The 16,919-nt window shown below is 48.3% G+C and overlaps 1 protein-coding gene across 6 annotated transcripts in view; it reads left to right on the top strand.

Annotated features, from left to right (window-relative positions):
* Nucleotides 1-16,919, top strand: part of LOC120587344 (pyruvate dehydrogenase phosphatase regulatory subunit, mitochondrial-like) — a 30,368-nt gene that overhangs the window by 3,504 nt on the left and 9,945 nt on the right. For 3 of the 6 annotated variants that reach the window (XR_005649073.1, XR_005649004.1, XM_039845849.1), the window contains exons 2-9: nucleotides 7,363-7,647; nucleotides 8,620-8,784; nucleotides 12,463-12,657; nucleotides 12,755-12,918; nucleotides 13,576-13,697; nucleotides 14,458-14,575; nucleotides 15,297-15,446; nucleotides 16,405-16,597. Coding sequence is in view for 3 of the 6 variants with exons in the window: in XM_039845849.1 (XP_039701783.1) it covers nucleotides 7,424-7,647; nucleotides 8,620-8,784; nucleotides 12,463-12,657; nucleotides 12,755-12,918; nucleotides 13,576-13,697; nucleotides 14,458-14,575; nucleotides 15,297-15,446; nucleotides 16,405-16,597 (1,331 nt within the window). In the remaining 3 variants the exon portion in view is untranslated. The remainder of the gene's footprint in view (nucleotides 1-7,362; nucleotides 7,648-8,619; nucleotides 8,785-12,462; nucleotides 12,658-12,754; nucleotides 12,919-13,575; nucleotides 13,698-14,457; nucleotides 14,576-15,296; nucleotides 15,447-16,404; nucleotides 16,598-16,919) is intronic. The other 3 variants (XR_005649526.1, XM_039846421.1, XM_039845142.1) reach the window with 2 other exon arrangements.

Raw genomic sequence — 16,919 nt, 5'->3', positions numbered from 1 at the left:
TAGTGATTGCATTGAATCTGTAGATTACTTTGGTTAGTAAGGATATTTAAAGGATGTTAATTCTTCTATCCATGAGCATGGTATGTCCATCCATTTATTTGTATCTTCTGTTTCTTTCTTCATTGTCTTACAGTTTCCTGAGTGCATGTCATCTACCTCCTTGGTTAAATTTATTTCTAGATATTTTACTATTTTGATGTGATCGTAGATGGGATTGTTTTCTTAATTTGTCTTTCTGATAGTATGTCATTGGTATAAGAATGCAACTGATTTCTGAATGTTAATTTTGTATCCTGCTACTTTGCTGAACTCATTTATTAGTTCTTAAATTTTTTAGTGGGTTCTTTAGGGTTCTCTCTATATAGTATCATATCATCTGCAAATAGTGACAGTTTCCAATTTGATGTCTTTTATTTCTTTGTCTTGCCCGACAAAGAAATTGTTGGACAAGACAATTTGCTGTGATTGGGACTTCCAAGACTATGTTGAATAAAAATGGTGAAAGTGGACATCTTTTCTTGTTCTTGATCTTAAAAGCTTTCAACTTTTCACCTTTGATTATCATGGTAGCTGTGAGTTTGTCATATATGGCCTTTATTATGTTCAGGTATGATCCTTCTATTCCCACTTTGCTGAGAGTTTTTATTATGAAAGGATGTTGGATGTGTCAAATGCTTTTTCTGCATCTATTGATATCATATGATTTAGATTCTTCATTTTGTTTATGTGGCATATCACATTAATTGATTTGCAGATAATGAACCAACCTGCATCCCGGGAATAAATCTCACTTGATCATGGTGTGTAATCTGTTTGATGTATCGATGAATTTTGTTTGCTAATGTTCTGCTGAGGATGTCTGCATCCACGTTCATCAGGGATGTTGGCCTCTCATCTTCTTCTGTAGGATCTTTGGTTGTGGGAGCTTCCTGGTACATAGGTAACTGATTTTCTCTTTCTACTTTCGAGATTCTCTCTGTCTTTAACATTTAGTATTTTAATCATGATGTGTCTCGGTTTGGGCCTCTGGGTTTATCTTGTTTGGGACTCTCTGCTTCCTAGACTTGTATGTTCATTTCTTTTACCTGGTTAGGGAAGCTTTTAGTCATTACTTCTTCAAATAGGTTTTCATTCCCTTGTTGTCTCTCTCCTTCTGGTACCCTTGTGATGCAAATGCTAATGTGCTTGATGATGTGCCAGAGGTCTCTTCAACTATCGTCTTTTTTTAAAATGCTTTTTTCTCATTGCTGTTCCAGTTGTGTTTTCTACTACCTTGTCTCTTGGATCGCTGATTCGATCCTCTGCTTCATCTAATCTGCTTTTGATTCCCTCTAATGTATTCTTTCAATTACTTTTCATTTGTGACTGGTTCTTTTTTATGATTTCTCTTTGTTGAAGTTTTCACTGTGATCACTGAGCATCCTTATCACCAGTGTTTTGAACCCTGTGTGTAGTAGATTGCTTGTCTGCATTTCACATAGTTCTTTTCTAGGACATTTGTCCTGCCTTTTATTTGGGACATGTTTCTTTGTCTCCTTATTTATGCTGACTCTCTGTGTGTGTTTGTATGTACTAAGCAGATCTGCAACGTGTCCCAGTCTAGGGAAAGTGGCCTTAAGTACTGCGTGTCCCTTGAGGCCCAGTGGTGCACCTTCCATTATCACCTGAGTGGGGTGCTCCATACGTGTCCCTTGTGCGGATTGCTTGTGCACTGCTGTTGTAGTTGAGCCTTGGTTGCTGTTGGCACGTCAGTGGGTGAGATTGACCCTCAGGCTGAGTGGCTGTGAGGGCTGGCTGTAACAGTGTACAAGCTTTGTGCAGGGGTGACCTCACAGAGTGGGAGTTGCTTTGGTGGGACTCTGGTGCCAGTAGAGTCCACCCTTCGGGTGTCTCATTTGTGGAGCTGGTGAGCTGGTGCTCTCTGGTGTTTTGAAGCGGACCACTGAGTGTGTTGGTTCCTGAGCCCCTTGGGAGGGGGTCCAGTGCAGGTTGATATCAGCCACTGTTTCTGTCTAACATGGGGCCACTTGGTGGAGGCTACAATGTGATCCATGGGTTGGTCACCACTAGTGCTGGGCTTTGAGGCACTTAGGAGAGGCTATGCTGTGAATGAGGCGAGCTGTCACTAGTACCGGGCCTGGGACACTTTGTTGGGCACCACAATGTGAGCTGAGGCCAGCCGCCACTTGTACTGGGCTGTGGCTGCTTAGTTGAAGCTGCATGCCAAGCCAACGCTAGCCATAGCTCATGCCAGGCTTTGGGACACCTGATGGAAGTTACAGTATAGGTGAGACTGGCCCCTGCCTGCACTTCTGTCTTCAGAGATTGTTACCATGACCCCTGCAGCCCTCACCCTGAAGTGAGTCAATTTAGTTCCTCCCTGTATGTCTCTGGTACTTTGCGGGCTGCTGCCTTGTTCTGGATCCCAGATGGAGTGAGTCTGTGAGCAAGCTTGCCCATGTGCAGGCCACTCAAGGAAACGCCTGGGACTCTAGCAGCCCTCGGTCTCACTCGGATGCAATCCCCACTGGTTTTCACAGCCCAGTGACATGAGGACTCCTCTTCATGGCACTGGTGCCCTGTGTTGGAGAGCCCAGTGTGGTCTGGACCCTTGCTCCTCAGGGCGGACCTCCACAGCTGAGCTATCCCTCCCGGTTCTTAATCAGCAGACTGTGGGTTTGGGACTTGCTGGTTCCAAGCCTCTGCCCGTCCTACCAGTCTCCATGTGGCTTCTTCTTTATATCCTTAGTTTTAGGACTTTAGCTAGTCTTCAGGTGGTTCTCAATGATGGTGGTCTATAATTTGGTTCTAATTTTGATGTGGTCTTGGGAGGAGGTGAGCATGGCATTTACCTACTCCACTGACTTGACCAGAAGTCTGGTTTTATTTTAAAGGTAGCATGGAATAATGATGAAAAGGCAGTCTCCATTTCCACACTGGCAGGGTTTAGAGCCTGGCTCTGCCATTCACCAATATTATAGGATGTCGGTAAGTCACTTCATTTCTCTGTGCCTCAGTTTCCTCAACCGTAGACTAGAAATTAGAATATCTACTTTATAGGCTTATGAGGATCTATCCGTTGTACACATAAAGCAGTGTCTGGTGCATTGTGACTACATTTATTAATATTACCTTTTTTCACTTTTAAAAATTTTTTCAGATTATTTAGAAATGCCCTCCTATCTTGAATCCTAGGGATTGAGATCTCAGAGTCATCATTGAATTTTTTCTCATCTCCTTTGTTTTCTGTTTTCATTCATTCATCACCTTATATTTCTAGGGTGCTTATGCTGAATGCTGGGAAAACCAGGATCAAGTAATAATTGGTCCCTGCTCTCAGAGAGCTCCATTTTAACAGTGGATTAAAAATTGCCGCTTACCGAGCGTTTCTCAGGTGCCAGGTGCATGTTTTGTTGTATCGTCTGATTTAGTCTTTGTAGCAGCCATTCGAGGTAGGTGTTCCTAGCCCACGGTACTGATGAGGAGCCTGAAGTACAGAGTTTGAGTAACTCGCTCCAAGTCAAGTGGCTGATGAGAGGTGGGGAGCTTTTGAAACCCAGATCTGTCTGCCTCTAAAGCCCATATTCTCACTGGGCGGCGGTGTCACTTCCCTGATTGCAAACCAGCCATTACACGGCGTGCCAGACACTGTGCTGGGAGAAGTGCAGAGTTTTACGAGAAAACAGAAGAATCTCCTCACGACGTGCTCAGGGAGACGGCTTCAGGTACCATGTCAAATGGGCTGATTGAGGAGAGTATCTTTACTGGGGGCGGGGGCAGGCACTGGGCCAGTTAGAGGGAACAGTGTGCACAGTCCTGGAGGTGAAAGAGAGAGTTCATGCTTGACACGTTCGAGGAAGTACACGTGGTTCGGTCTGGCTGGATTAGAGTGTGAGGGAAGAGAATGGGGACCAGAGATAAGAAATGAGCCAGATAGTGAAGGACCTTATAGTTCACAGTAGGGAGTTTGGCTTTTTCCTGAAGGCATCAGAAAGGCATTGAAGGGTTTTCAGCAGCGGCGTGAAATAGGATTTTCATTTAAGCACACTCGCTCAGACTTCTGTGTAAAGATCGTGGGGTGTGGGGAGAATGGTGTGCAGATTTGTGGCTGGAACCCTGTCTGGAAGCTTCTGCAGTAATCTGAGTGGGAAAGGGGCCACCTGCGCTCAGCTGATGGTGAAAAGTAGATCAGTCTAAGGGGGATTTAGAATATACGGTCGTTAGGCTTCAATGATTGACTGGTGAGAGCAGGTGGGAGAAAGGGAGGACTCGTGATTACAGCCAGGATTCTAGCGGATGGCGTATGTGAGGGACACAGGAGATGGAGCAGATTTGGAGAGTGAGGAAGGTGTGTTTGCCTTCTGGATGTGAACTATGGGAAGCCGATAGAGATGGCCGTTCTTCAGCCGGATACGCAGCTGTATGGCTCCGGATGGCTGCCGGGTAGGCCGTCAGTCACGGTAGAGAGGATGTCTCCCCGAAGATCAGTGGACTGAGAAGAGGAGCTGGTCAGAGCCCTGAGGGACATCTGTACACAGGGCATGGGCAGAGGAGAGAGGCTAGCACAGATGTGACCAGGGAGGCAGGTGTCAAAAGAAGGAAGAGCGCGTGAGCAGGAGGAACGATCGGCACTGTTAACTGCTGCGGGGGCGTCTAGCGAGGCGGCGCCCAGAAAGGGTCCTTGGAAATGAGCAACACAGCATTTTCAGTGAGAACCCCTCAGCGTCAGAAACCTGGCGGCTTTTAGTTCAGGAGAGAACAGGATGGAGGAAAAGTGAAAAGCACACTCTTAAGTAACCCTTTCTGTGCATTATTTATTGAACATATTGTCCAGTGAAACAGGCCGTTATGTACATGTTAATAAGTTTTTGCCACCACTAAAGTGTGGGACAAGAAGGACTTAAGACAAAGGTGGTGGCAGACAGTGGACATGACGGTAGCACCTTGCTCCAAAAAACAAAATTCTCGGAAAATATTAAAGTGCTGTTGGTTATCTTTGTGTGTTGGGAATTGAATTTTCTACTATATTTGAGTTTTCGCAAAGACCGCAAGTTTCATAATTTAGATTTTTAAAATTATAAACCACTGATCGAAGAAAGTTGTGGAGCCTGTTTCATTTCTTAAATCAGGGGCAGGGACTGGAACATGGTAAAATGCTGATAAGGGTGGCGAAGCGGAGGTACGTGAAAGAGAGGACAGTCGATGGAGCTCGGTTCGCGAGAAGGAACACTGGCCTGTGGAGTGGTTGCCATTCGACTGCGTGAAAGAAGGAAGAGGTGGCTCGAGATGCATGGCGCTTTCCAGGTGCAGTTTCAGGGACCGAGATGAGACAGGTCATCTGCTTAGAATGAGGAACGAAAGGAGGCGGAGTCAAAGGGCGGGAGAGGAGCAGGGTCATGGGTTCAGATCCCCTCTGTAGACAGATCTGTTGTGGCTTAATGCGCAGTAGCCTGGAGCTAGTTGGGGGGGGCAGGGGGGGGCCTGCTAGCGTGGGCCACAAGGGAACAAGGCCTTTCTCAAGCAGGACCAAGGGGTAATTTTTCGGAAGTGAGGAGGATGCTAACGTTACCTGTCGTTGGAGAGCTTGGTGGGATGGGGCTGGCCGTGTGGCAGTGGCAGTTCCCTCAGAAGACCTCGGCCAGCGACCCCGCCTCTCCTTCCTTCCCCGGGACCTCAGTCTTTGCTGTCGCCTCTGCTGTCTCGCCCATCCCTGTCCCTTTGCTGGGTCATCCCACAGCGGTGAAATATTCCGAACAGCTCCCCTCTTTACCGACAACATTCTTCCTTCACTGTCCCAAGTAGCTGCTCCCTGTCAGAGCAAGTTGTCACGGCGCCGTCGGCATCCCGCGTCCTGCTTATCTTCGGTTTGCTCTCATCCGTATTTCATCGCTCCAGCTCCCCTGCGGATGTTCTTCTTGAGGACACCAAGGAACGGTGTGTTCTCAAAGCCCGGTGGGCACGTGGCCAGCGGGCTCCACCTCCCCGCCCCGTCTGCATGTAACCACTTCTTGAAACACTTTCTTCTCTCTGCTTCTCTGACACCCCTGCCTGGTTTTCTTTCTACCTTACTAACCTCCCCTCCTCTGTCTCTTTAGCCACTTGTCTTTACCTGGGCCTGTGACTCTGCCGCAGCATTCAGTCCCGCGTCTAGCCTTTCTCTCGCCAACCTGGAAAGGCTTGGGAGCCTCAGGCGTTTTTCTTGTCCTTGGAGGTCTAGGGCTTGAAATAGCGTATATATGCTAACGACTCCCGACGTCCTCACCAGGCTTCAGGCTTGTGTACCCAGCTGCTGCCTGGTGTTTCCACGTGGATGCCTGATGGGTATGTTGCACTTAACGTGAGTTGAACATTCGAGTGTACACACACAGGCACACGCGCACACACACACACACACCCTCCCCACCCCGCCTCTGTGCTTCTATCTTTACACTGTGGTGAGTGGCCGAAGTTGCCTAACACGGAACTGTAGCCATCATCCTATCTCTCCGTTCTTCCGATGTTAACGTCCAGTTTGTTGGCAAGTGAGTTGCTCCATTTCTGGTTCCAAGAATATCCAGTCCCGTCTCCGACTCCACTGCCACCATCCTTGTCTGCTCACCGTGATGTCCCCCAGACTAGTGCAGTCCCTTCCTAACCCTTCTCTGCTTTACCTCTCATTCGACAGTCTGCCCTCCACCATGGAGCCAGACCGATCTTGGAAAATTCATGAGATCATTTCATTTCCTGCTTTAGTATTTTTCTTGGCACTCAGAATAAAATCCCCACTCCTGGTAATGGCATCCTCGGGCAGTTGCTTCTGCCTGCCTCCCTGGCTTTCTCTTAGATGGTCTCCCCCTCACTCTTCATGCTGGGGACACGCTGGCCTCCTCTGTGTGCTTGGGCTCATCAAGGTCTGTCTCACTTCAGGGCCTCGACCTGCTCATTCTCATTCCTCTGTCTGGGACACTCACGTAGCTGGTTCCATCATCCAGCAGGTCTCTTCAAATGACCCCTTTTCTGACCATGGTATCAGATGCCCTCATTCCTCCTCGTTCCTTGTTACCTTTGTGTATTGCTGCCCCCTCCCGCCTCCGTCTTTCTTCTCTCCTTTTCTGTCTCTCTTCCCACCCTCTCCCTGCCTCCTCCTCTCCTCCTCTCCAGCCCTCTCCATCTGTCCCTCCCACCGCCCGCCCCAGCGTACATTACTAAAGGCAGGGACATCCTCGTTGTTGTTCGCTTCTGCATCAGCACCTAGCTCGGTGTCTGCCACTCTGGGTCCTCATATTTGCGGAATGAAGGATGATTTTCCGTGTCGCATTCTTTTCTCGTGAATGCCATGCGCTGAGTGCAGTGGAATGAAATATGTTTGGTTTCTTTGTCTAGGTCGAATTTTGGGGATCTCCCTAGCTGAGTGAGAGCGCACCTCCCATTGCTGACAGCCGTGATGTTCTGCCGGTTGCTGTCAGTGGTCCGAAGACAAAGAACCAGCCGAGGATGGCAGAACCGTTCCTCCGTCAGAAGCGGCGTGTCAGCTGCCAAGGAGCATTCCGTCGCCCTGCCTGCCGAGGCCCAGGTGGTCATCTGTGGTGGGGGAATCATGGGCACATCCGTGGCCTATCACCTCTCCAAGATGGGGTGGAAGGATATTGTCCTTTTGGAGCAGGGCAGGTAAGGACCACACTGGACATGGTGTGGGGCTACCTGCACTAATTGGGCGGGATTCCCTCGTTCCCTCTCCTTTCGGTAAGAGTGTTCCACCGCTCGCTGATCGGGGTCGCTAAGTAGCATGAGAACAGTCACAGAGGGGAAAATCCTGTGCTTTGTTTTGTTTGGCGATGCCTCATACCGTGTTTTCTTGTTTCTGGAGAGCGGGCCGATTCCGACGCCCCAAGTCCCTGAAGGGCGTGTTTGTTTCAGGCTCACAGCACATCTCGCCGTCCTGTTCTGTGTCGTCGTCACAGCAACAGGAATCCTGTGTCGTGAGCTTTCTCTGGGGGCCGAAATGAAATTGGCTACGTTCTGCCCCATTTCTCTTCCTTTTTCCATTCGATTAACTTTTTTTGGAACAGTTTTAGACTTACTGAACAGTCGAGAAGATAGTACGGAGTTCGCATATCCCTCACCCCCAGTTTAATGACTTCTGAGTAGGCAATATCCTCACATGGTTCAGAATGGAGAACTGTCGAATAGCGTCCCAGGAAAGCCCGCCTCCCGTCCTTGACCTCTGGTCTCACGCTTCCCTCACTGGAGACAAGTGTCGTTCCCTGTGTATCGGTCCAGATACTCTACATAGATTAGCACATGTGTATTGGTCAGTATGTTTGTTTATATGGGGGCTCATTTGTTTTTGCCCTGTTTTATACAAGTGATAGCGTTCCTTAAACACTGTTCCTTACCTTGCTTTTCTCCTCAGGATTGTTCCATATTGTTGCATAAAAACTTTCTCGTTCCGTTTTTATGGCTGCATAGTATCCCATTGTGGAGGTGAACTCCACAATTTGAAATCGGTCTCATGTCGATGGGCATGTAGGTCGCTTCCGTCCTTTGTTTATCCAAACGATGCTGTAGTGAGGAACCTTGAACTTGTTGCATTCACGGATATGCAAGTGCACCTAATAGCCTTTCGGATTCATCCTGCAGGCTGGCGGCTGGCTCCACGAGGTTCTGCGCAGGCATCCTCAGCACCGCCAGGCACTTGACCATCGAGCAGAAGATGGCAGACTATTCAAACAAACTCTACCATCAGTTAGAGCAGGAAACGGGGATCCAGACAGGTAAGTGGGTCATCTGCCCGTCACCGGTCTGCTGTCCCCCGATGCCTTTACTCAGCACCGCGTTTGGTCCTACACGACTTTGCTTGGAGGTCAGTAGTTCCGACTTGAGTTGTAGTCCGGGCTCTGTATCCCAGGTCCTTTGCAGAACCCATCATTCTTCTGATACGAAGGTTTTCCTGGGCCATTTCCTGTCTGTGTCACTCACTGGCGCACAGGAAGTGGCAGCGCTGGAGGAGGTGGAGGAACTGAAGTTTCGGTGCTCGATAGTTAAAACACGGTTTGACCCGCTGGATTTCTCCAGTCGCTGTTAAGGATGTTCCTGACTCTGAAGCATAAGCGTTTTTCTCCGTATCTGTGTAATTAGGGACAGGGACACAGGGCGTTGTTAGCTAACTAGCACTGGAATAAGTAGGGATGTTCCCAGAGGAGGAAGACTAATCTGCACTGTGGCCCCGTCCGGTAACAACGTAGCAAGAATGGCCGTCGCTTTGTTGTCAGGGGATGGATTAGCCAGAAGCCCCAAGTCGAGCCTGCTCTCGTGGCTGATAGAAGCCGTGTGCTGAGCCCTCTAATTATCATGAGAGGGAGCGAGGCCCAGTGATGAAGTTCCGGACACTTGCATATGTGAGGGTTGCTCTTTTGAGCACCCTGCATAATTCACATGACCGATGATTCAAGATTAATCCTGACAAAGGACAGTTGCTGTTTCTTTTTGCCAACAAAGTGGCTCTGCCATGTGATCAGAGTGTAAGCACAGTGTACAGTTTGCCTCGCCAATCAATGTAGAATTTATGTGACATAGGACAACATTTTAATTAGGTGAGATTGGAATTATTTGAAGTTTGGATCACAAAGTGAGTTTTTATAACATTTCCATTTCACATAATCCATACTTTTGTAAAAGGAAACTTGTTTGTAAACTACAGAGTGAGACAATGTCTCGTGACTGGGATCTGATAGCCATGGACATGGCGAGAGGAGATGGCAGCAGAGGAATGAGAGGCGGGGACGGAAGGGCTGTGTGGTCCGGGGCACGAGAGCAGGGTCGGCCTGGGGTGACCGTGCACTGTCACGGCGCTCAGAGTCAGTGCCTCCTCACGCGGTATGCTCTGGGCGACTTACCCATGGTGTCATCGAACTCGGCCAGGCTTCCTTTTGAGAAGCGAGGGCTCTCGAGTGCTCACAGTAGAACTGTGTTCTGCTGCTGCACTGTCTCTGCGGGCAGGACAGGCGGGGAACAGTCCTTTTCGTTTGCTTCAGTGATGGCTGCGAGGTACTTGCATCAGGTATTGACCAGGGTTTGGGTCAGAAGAGGGTCCACCTAAGAGCCAGTGATGGAACTGCTGAGTCCCGGCCCATTGGTCCAGATGCGAGTGCCGTGCTGGCCTTGCATCGCTCAGCTGGTCGGATTCCAGACGACTCGGGGTCACAGGCTTCTTTGCCTCGTCTGTAAGTTAGCTTAGCTTTCGTTCTCTGTCACCATTCAGAACCCTTACTGGGCCTCACTCCTCCTTGATGCTTGTGGGGCAGTGAGGGAATCAGACCAGGGGGAGTAGGGATCATCCTCACTCTGTCGCCCCCGTCATTGTTCACCAGTGGTGCAGGGAAAGATGACGTAGGGGGCTTGGTGATGGAGAAGTCTCCCACCCTGCACCGTGCCCGCCATGACCACTGCATTCAGTGGACTGCTACTGCGTCATTAAACAAAGACGAGGTGATGTTCGCGCAGCCTGGGTTCGTGAGAAGACATGGTATGCTTGCCCGCTTGACGCAGGACAGGCAGATTTGCCCGAGGGCGGGAGGAGACCAAGCCCCTGCTCTGAGAGAGGAGGGTCCTTTGGCGGAGGGGGCAGAAAGAGTTCAATGCACACGCCAAAGTTAGAGTCAGATGGAAAGTTTATTAGAAAAGGGGTCGCACTCCGCAGACAACGCGTGGTCTGTCAGCGGCGAGAGTGAGAGGGAGCAAGAGAGACAGTGAGTGCGGAGAGGAGACAGTGAAGGCAGTGACGGGACCGCGAGAGCGTGAGCGGGACCCAGGTGTTCCGGCTCGTATGTCCTTCTTTAGTTCCTGAGAGTCACCGTTCAAACACTTCGTTTAGCCCTTTCCTTAGATGAGGACGTACAGTGAGGAAGGGGAAGCGGCAGAGTAGCCGGAAAGGTAGGGACATGTAGCGTGTAAAGCCTGGCGGCAGCTCCCACCATGCGATCCGCAGGTTCTCCGTGGTTTTAGCCACAGGGAATGAACGATTTTCTTTTGCGTGGGGCGCCACTGAAGATTCTGTTGTCCCTGTTTCCCCTCCCCAGGTGTGGGCAACGGCTCTTAGCAATCCCGGCAGAAATCTCCGTTCTGCAGGTGACCTCGTGGCCTGGGTGCAGGGCTGGTCAGCAGGCTGCAGTCTCTGAACGGAGCTCGATTTAACATCTTAGTTCTCTTGCTTCTTCCCTACATTACTCCGAAAACAATTCGTTCACTTGAGGTGTATGTTAATCGCTTGGGAATCAGACTGACCAAGTGACTCCAAAAGTCCTCATTCCCCGACCGTGTGAATGTCAGTGTTCGCAGTGCTTCCACTTGCACGTGATGTGACTTTTGTCAATGAACCCATGTGGTAGCCTAGAAGTTTCAGTGATCTTTTGAAAGTCCTCCACATATCACTGGATGTTAATACGAGGAAGGGTCATCCCTTTACAGATGAAGAAACTTAGATGCGCAGACACAGAGCCATTTTGTCAATTCAGTGACAGCTCAATTTAAAAATTGTTTAGTGGCTAAAGGGTCACACTCCCCTATGTCTGTCTCATCAGTGGTACTCTCCTATGTCTAATCTTTGGTAGTGAGTAGGACACAACTGCCACACCCTTTGTCTGGAATTCAGAGTGTGATCAGCCCACAGATCGCTGGCTAGATCAACTGCAGTCATCTGCACACCTACAGTTGTTGAAAACCAGTCTCTGAAATTCCAGTTCTCCAAACTGACATGACATTCTTGTCATGTCAGTGACAGGCACATTTATCTGATGATTTCAAAAGAAACTAAGAAAATGAATTATTCTCACTGTACTTCCTTTTGAAAAGACACCTGATTGATTCAGCTCTTTCTCCATAAGAACTAAGAGTCGTTGCATTTTAGGAGGAGTGTCATTCACCCAAGTGTAATCACGATTGTGTCAGGTCCATTGCAAACAACAGAAATCGAGACTCGGGGCACCTGGGGCAAAAAGGAGTTTGTTGGAAGGCTGTTGGGGGCCTGCAGAGTTGGCGGGAGGTTGACAGCTGGAGGCAGCGTGGAGGCCAGGACATGGGGTCCCCGCAGCAGGCAGTCTCTCAGCCGGAACAGGAACTGTCTGGCCTGGTGCTGCCGCTGTGAGATGAGTGACCTCCAGCCAGTCACCTGCTTGTTCAAGTCCTACATTTCCGGGCTGTCTGCTTGGCTGAGCTCGGCTCACATGCCCACTGGCTGTACTGGGGACAGGCGGGAAGGTCCGACCGCCTGGGGGCTGATGTAGTGTGTGGCCTTCGCTAAGGGTTACACTCCCACCAAAAGTAGAGGGAGAAAGTGTAAAATGAGTAAAGGATAGAGATGGAGTCTGGGTTCCTTTTCCCTGTAAGATATTTGGTAGCATCGGCATCTTTCGTTTCTATTTTAAGAATGATTTTAGGTGCGTTCAAATCTCATTTGATCCCCACAAAACTCTGAGCCGAGGATGTCTGGATGGTGGCAGTCCCCGGACCCATCGCAGGTCTTCCACCTTATGATCCAGTGGGTTTGCCACCCTGCGTTCGGCCCGGTCTGTCTGAGTTTGGGCTGCTTTTTCTCACAGGTTACATAAGGACAGGCTCAATCTTTCTGGCCCAGACTCAGGACCGGCTGATCTCCCTGAAGCGCATCAACTCAAGGCTGAAGTACGTATGAGACTAGAAGCCTGTCCTGGCTTTACTGTCACACTGACCTCTGCCAGAGGGCCAGTGAATGTCATTGTTCCCCTGTGTTCTGTGGCAGCGTTATAGGCATCCCTTCTGAGATCATTTCCCTCAAGAGAGTGGCCGAGCTTCACCCTCTCCTCAACGTGCACGACCTGGTGGGGGCCATGCACGTCCCCGAGGATGCCGTGGTGTCCTCCGCCGATGTGGCTCTTGCCCTGGCAAGTGCTGCCTCCCAAAACGGTAAGCAGGTTTTAGGTTAGGAAGGAAGGTGGTTGTCCAACAAAGTGTCTCATAATAGGCAGTGACACCAACTCAGCTTCCGTTTTGATCACTGGCTCTTACCATCTTTGTTTTGATTGAGTATCTGTTAAGAAATATTTTTCCTCAAGGCCACGTTATTTTCACTAAAGTTCTAAGGAAATGCTTTTAGTACCGATTAGTGCACTTGAGACTTCAGGGATTCCTTTCCCCCACGGGACTCCAGAAGCAAGCTGCAGGGTTAGAACACGCCTCGGGGATTTGACCCACAGCTTGGATCATGTCCTGGCGTTGGAACGAAACGGGGGAAGACACGGCAGTGTCCGTGGTGCTGTGCCCTCGGGTGAACCATCATGTCGTGGTTAGAGCAGTAGCATCAGAGGCGCCCTGTTTGCCTTTTCCTCCCCTGCCCCTGTTCTGATTGCTGGAATCTGTGCTCTAAAGTTGGTGTGTAAATCGGCCTGCCATTTTCAGTCTTGGGAAAGTCCCATTTTCAGTCTCAGGATGTGGTTCCTAGGAGTTGTCTGTCTTTTAAAATGAAAGCACCGGCCTGGCCTTTTCGGTGTTTTTTATGAGCTGAGAATCTTAATCTGGAACGTCAGAGGATGGACGCGTCAACCTTTTCTTTACCTGATGCAGGTGTTCAGATCTATGACCGGACGAGTATTCTTCACGTGATGGTCAAAAAAGGGCAAGTTACTGGCGTGGAGACAGATAAAGGACAGATCGAATGCCAGTACTTTGTCAACTGTGCTGGTCAGGTAGGTTAGCAGCAACAGTGGCTCAGACTTTCTTATTTATCACCGGGAATTTTCTGGTGTAGAGACATAAGATTTTACAGTGACAGACAAACAGATGTCAGGGAACACACTGTTTCTTGTGTGGACTGGAAAACTGAGAGTTCTTGTACTCCAGTCAGAATCCTGGACTGTTCCTGGACTAGAGCTGCGGTGGCCCTTTCCTTCCCCCACCTGGGGGCGCTGGTGCTCTCCTGTCAGGGAGTGGTTGGGCACTGACATAAATCCTTTAAATTGGGTCTTTATGGTGTTTCTTTTTATTCTATAACCTAGCGAATAAAGTATTAGGTTATTTATTATGTCAGGAGCAAGGATTCAGTTTCCAGAATACTAAACTGCTGCTACTTTTAAGGCAAAGTGGTCCTTCAGCCACTCTACAATCTTAAGGTGATCGGGGAATACTTTTTTCATGAAGTCATTTATGATTCGTTTTTGGGATTTGTAGTCGATGCCAAGCATTTTATCAGAAGGCCTCATTTGCTCCCTTTGAGCTCTTTTTACTAGTTGGTAAATCTGTCTTCCTTTGATCTAAAAGTAAGTTCATGGTTTAAAAAGTATAGTGTTGCTCCTCATCCAAATCATTGCAGGCTGAAACCTGGCTTCCCACACCTGACATTGTAGGAAGAGCACACACAAGCCACTTGAAATTAAAGTCTTTCAAGCGGCCGAACTTGTTTGTCTTTCTGTTCCTCTTCCACCCACAAATCAACCTGTCCATTTGTAGTGGGCATACGAGCTGGGTCTGTCCAACGAGGAGCCGATTAGTGTCCCGTTACATGCCTGCGAACACTTCTACCTTCTGACTCGCCCCTTGGAGACCCCTCTGCAGAGCAACACACCAAGTGAGGATCTGCACTTTATTTTTAATCCTGTTTCCTTGCCACTGTACTGTCCTCTGAAAAGGAAGACTTTCTGCTAAGTACAGACTACCTGAGTCTTTTCTAGAGCATGTCATAGGGAAGTGGACCCAATTCAAACTTCTTTAAGAACTCTTTATGAAAAGATGGCCAAAATGGGCATTCTACTTAAGCAATTTTTCTGTTTGTTCTTTTGTAAGCTGATTGTAGTCCCAGAGTTCTTATTTGAGAATATTTGGAATGTAACCTGGAATTTTTGACTTGAATGCTATACATTTTAGAAATTAACTTAGAGGTAAGCTATAATCTCAGGATATTCAGCGACCCTCAGTAGGGTGGGAGAGGATCTGATATCACTTTGAAGGTCTTAATCCTTAGAATGGGCTCAGCAGTCCTTTTTCTTAGACTGTATGTGGCACTGTGGCAGTTACGGAGTTTGCTTGTGGGGATTAGTCAGAGCTTCTGGATATGACAGGGATAATCAGAGAAATAGTCTTCACTGTAACTCTGAGAATGGGGAGCCTCCCCCATGACCTAGAAGTATATTTTAAAGCTAATGAATGCCTGCATTTATTAGATGCTATTTCATTGATAAAGCCAATAGCGGGTGCTTTTGCTTTCCTTTTTTCTGTTTAGAAAGCTGGCTTACCTCTAAATTCTGTTTTTCTCTCCTATTTCCCACACCCTTGTCATTTCTCTTCCTCAGCTGTTGTGGATGCTGATGGAAGAATTTATATTCGGAACTGGCAGGGTGGCATCTTGTCTGGGGGCTTTGAGAAGACCCCGAAACCAATTTTCACTGAGGGCAAGAACCAGCTGGAGATTCAGAATCTACAGGAAGACTGGGATCACTTTGGTGTGTGAACCGGATAAGAACAATAATGTCCTATATTTGTCTAAGATGTTACATTTTTCAAAGCATTTTTAAGAATAGCACCTAATTTGATATTTGTAACAGCCCCATGTGGAGGTCCTAGAAGGCAGGCTACAGAGTCCGCCCAGTCTCAGGACATAGTTACTGCTAGCAGATTCAGGGAACTACATCTTGGTTACCTAACTTATCCACCTAAAATCGCTGCTGAAATTTTAGGCTGGGAGGAAACCTTTTCTTAGGATTTCATATAAGACTGAAGAAATTTTTAGAATTGTTTTGTTAATGTGGTCTTTTACTCAATTTAAAAGTAATTTTTTTTATTGAATAGTTAATAGTCACCTGGTTCCAAATTCAAAAGCTGTGAAAAGGTCTATAATGAAGAGTGTCCTTCCCACCCTTAATAAACTTTTTAAAAATAAACTTACTGTGGGGATCTTCACACTTTTCAAAGTGGAGAAATGGCGTAAGGAAACCCACGTTCCCCCAGCCAGCTGCAGTTGGTGTCTTGTTACCAGTGTCCCACCGGATTCCTCCCAGATGAAGGACGTCCTTTAAACAGGCTGAGCCTCTGTCTTTCGCAGCTGTTCTGACTCAGGAGACCCCGCCCTTTCATCGCTCTTGCTCTTGGGCTCCAGGTTGGAGCTTTTCCACGAGGGCCGATCCCTCTGATGTCCTTACCTGTAGCCACATGGGCCACTGCTCTTCCATTGCTCCTTTCCTTTCTAAAGAGTGTCGTCTTTCCCAGTCTTCATGCCAAGCACTTCGCAGGTGTGCCCATGATTCCACCACGGTTTCTGCTTGGCAGTAAACGGCCCAGTAGGCTCTTTGTAGAGAACCTCTTCCAAGAGTTTTTATGAAAGGACAGGGCGTAGCAAAGTATAAGGAGCTGAAGGTTTAATTCCCGGAAGCTGAGGACTCTGGGTCTGCTTTTATTGCTCAGAGCCCCTGTTGAGTTCCCTCCTGCGCAGGATGCCGGAATTGGAGACTCTGGAGATCGTGAAGTTGGTGAACTGCCCGGAGACCTTCACCCCAGACATGAGGTGCATCATGGGCGAGTCTCCTTTGGTACAGGGCTACTTCGTTCTGGCGGGAATGAACTCTGCTGGACTTTCGTTTGGTGGAGGAGCCGGAAAGTAAGTCTTTCACCCCCAGACTCAGCTTGCTGGGCTGCTTTCTTTCTAGAATTATTTGTTAACATACTAGATTTAAGTGTATTACGTACCGTAAGAAGAAGGTACATGTAATTTGAGAGTTGTTCCCTTCAATGCAATCACCATGGGAGGCTCTGCCGATCTTCCTGAAATGTCACTGTGCAAAGTGTTCTTGGAATTCCTCTTTTGGAGTTAGCCACAGTGTCACTCTGGGATATTCTTGTGTATTCTTTCAGCTGACAAATGTTGGTCAGTCATAAAACTGATACTAAAAGTAGTAGGTTTGGAAGACAAGATGAGATTG

This window comes from Pteropus medius, unplaced genomic scaffold, assembly GCF_902729225.1.
Source record: "Pteropus medius unplaced genomic scaffold, Ma_sr-lr_union100, whole genome shotgun sequence".
Classification (NCBI taxonomy): Eukaryota; Metazoa; Chordata; class Mammalia; order Chiroptera; family Pteropodidae; genus Pteropus; species Pteropus medius.
Note: the sequence above shows the minus strand (reverse complement) of the source record. Positions and strands in the feature narration are given on the sequence as shown.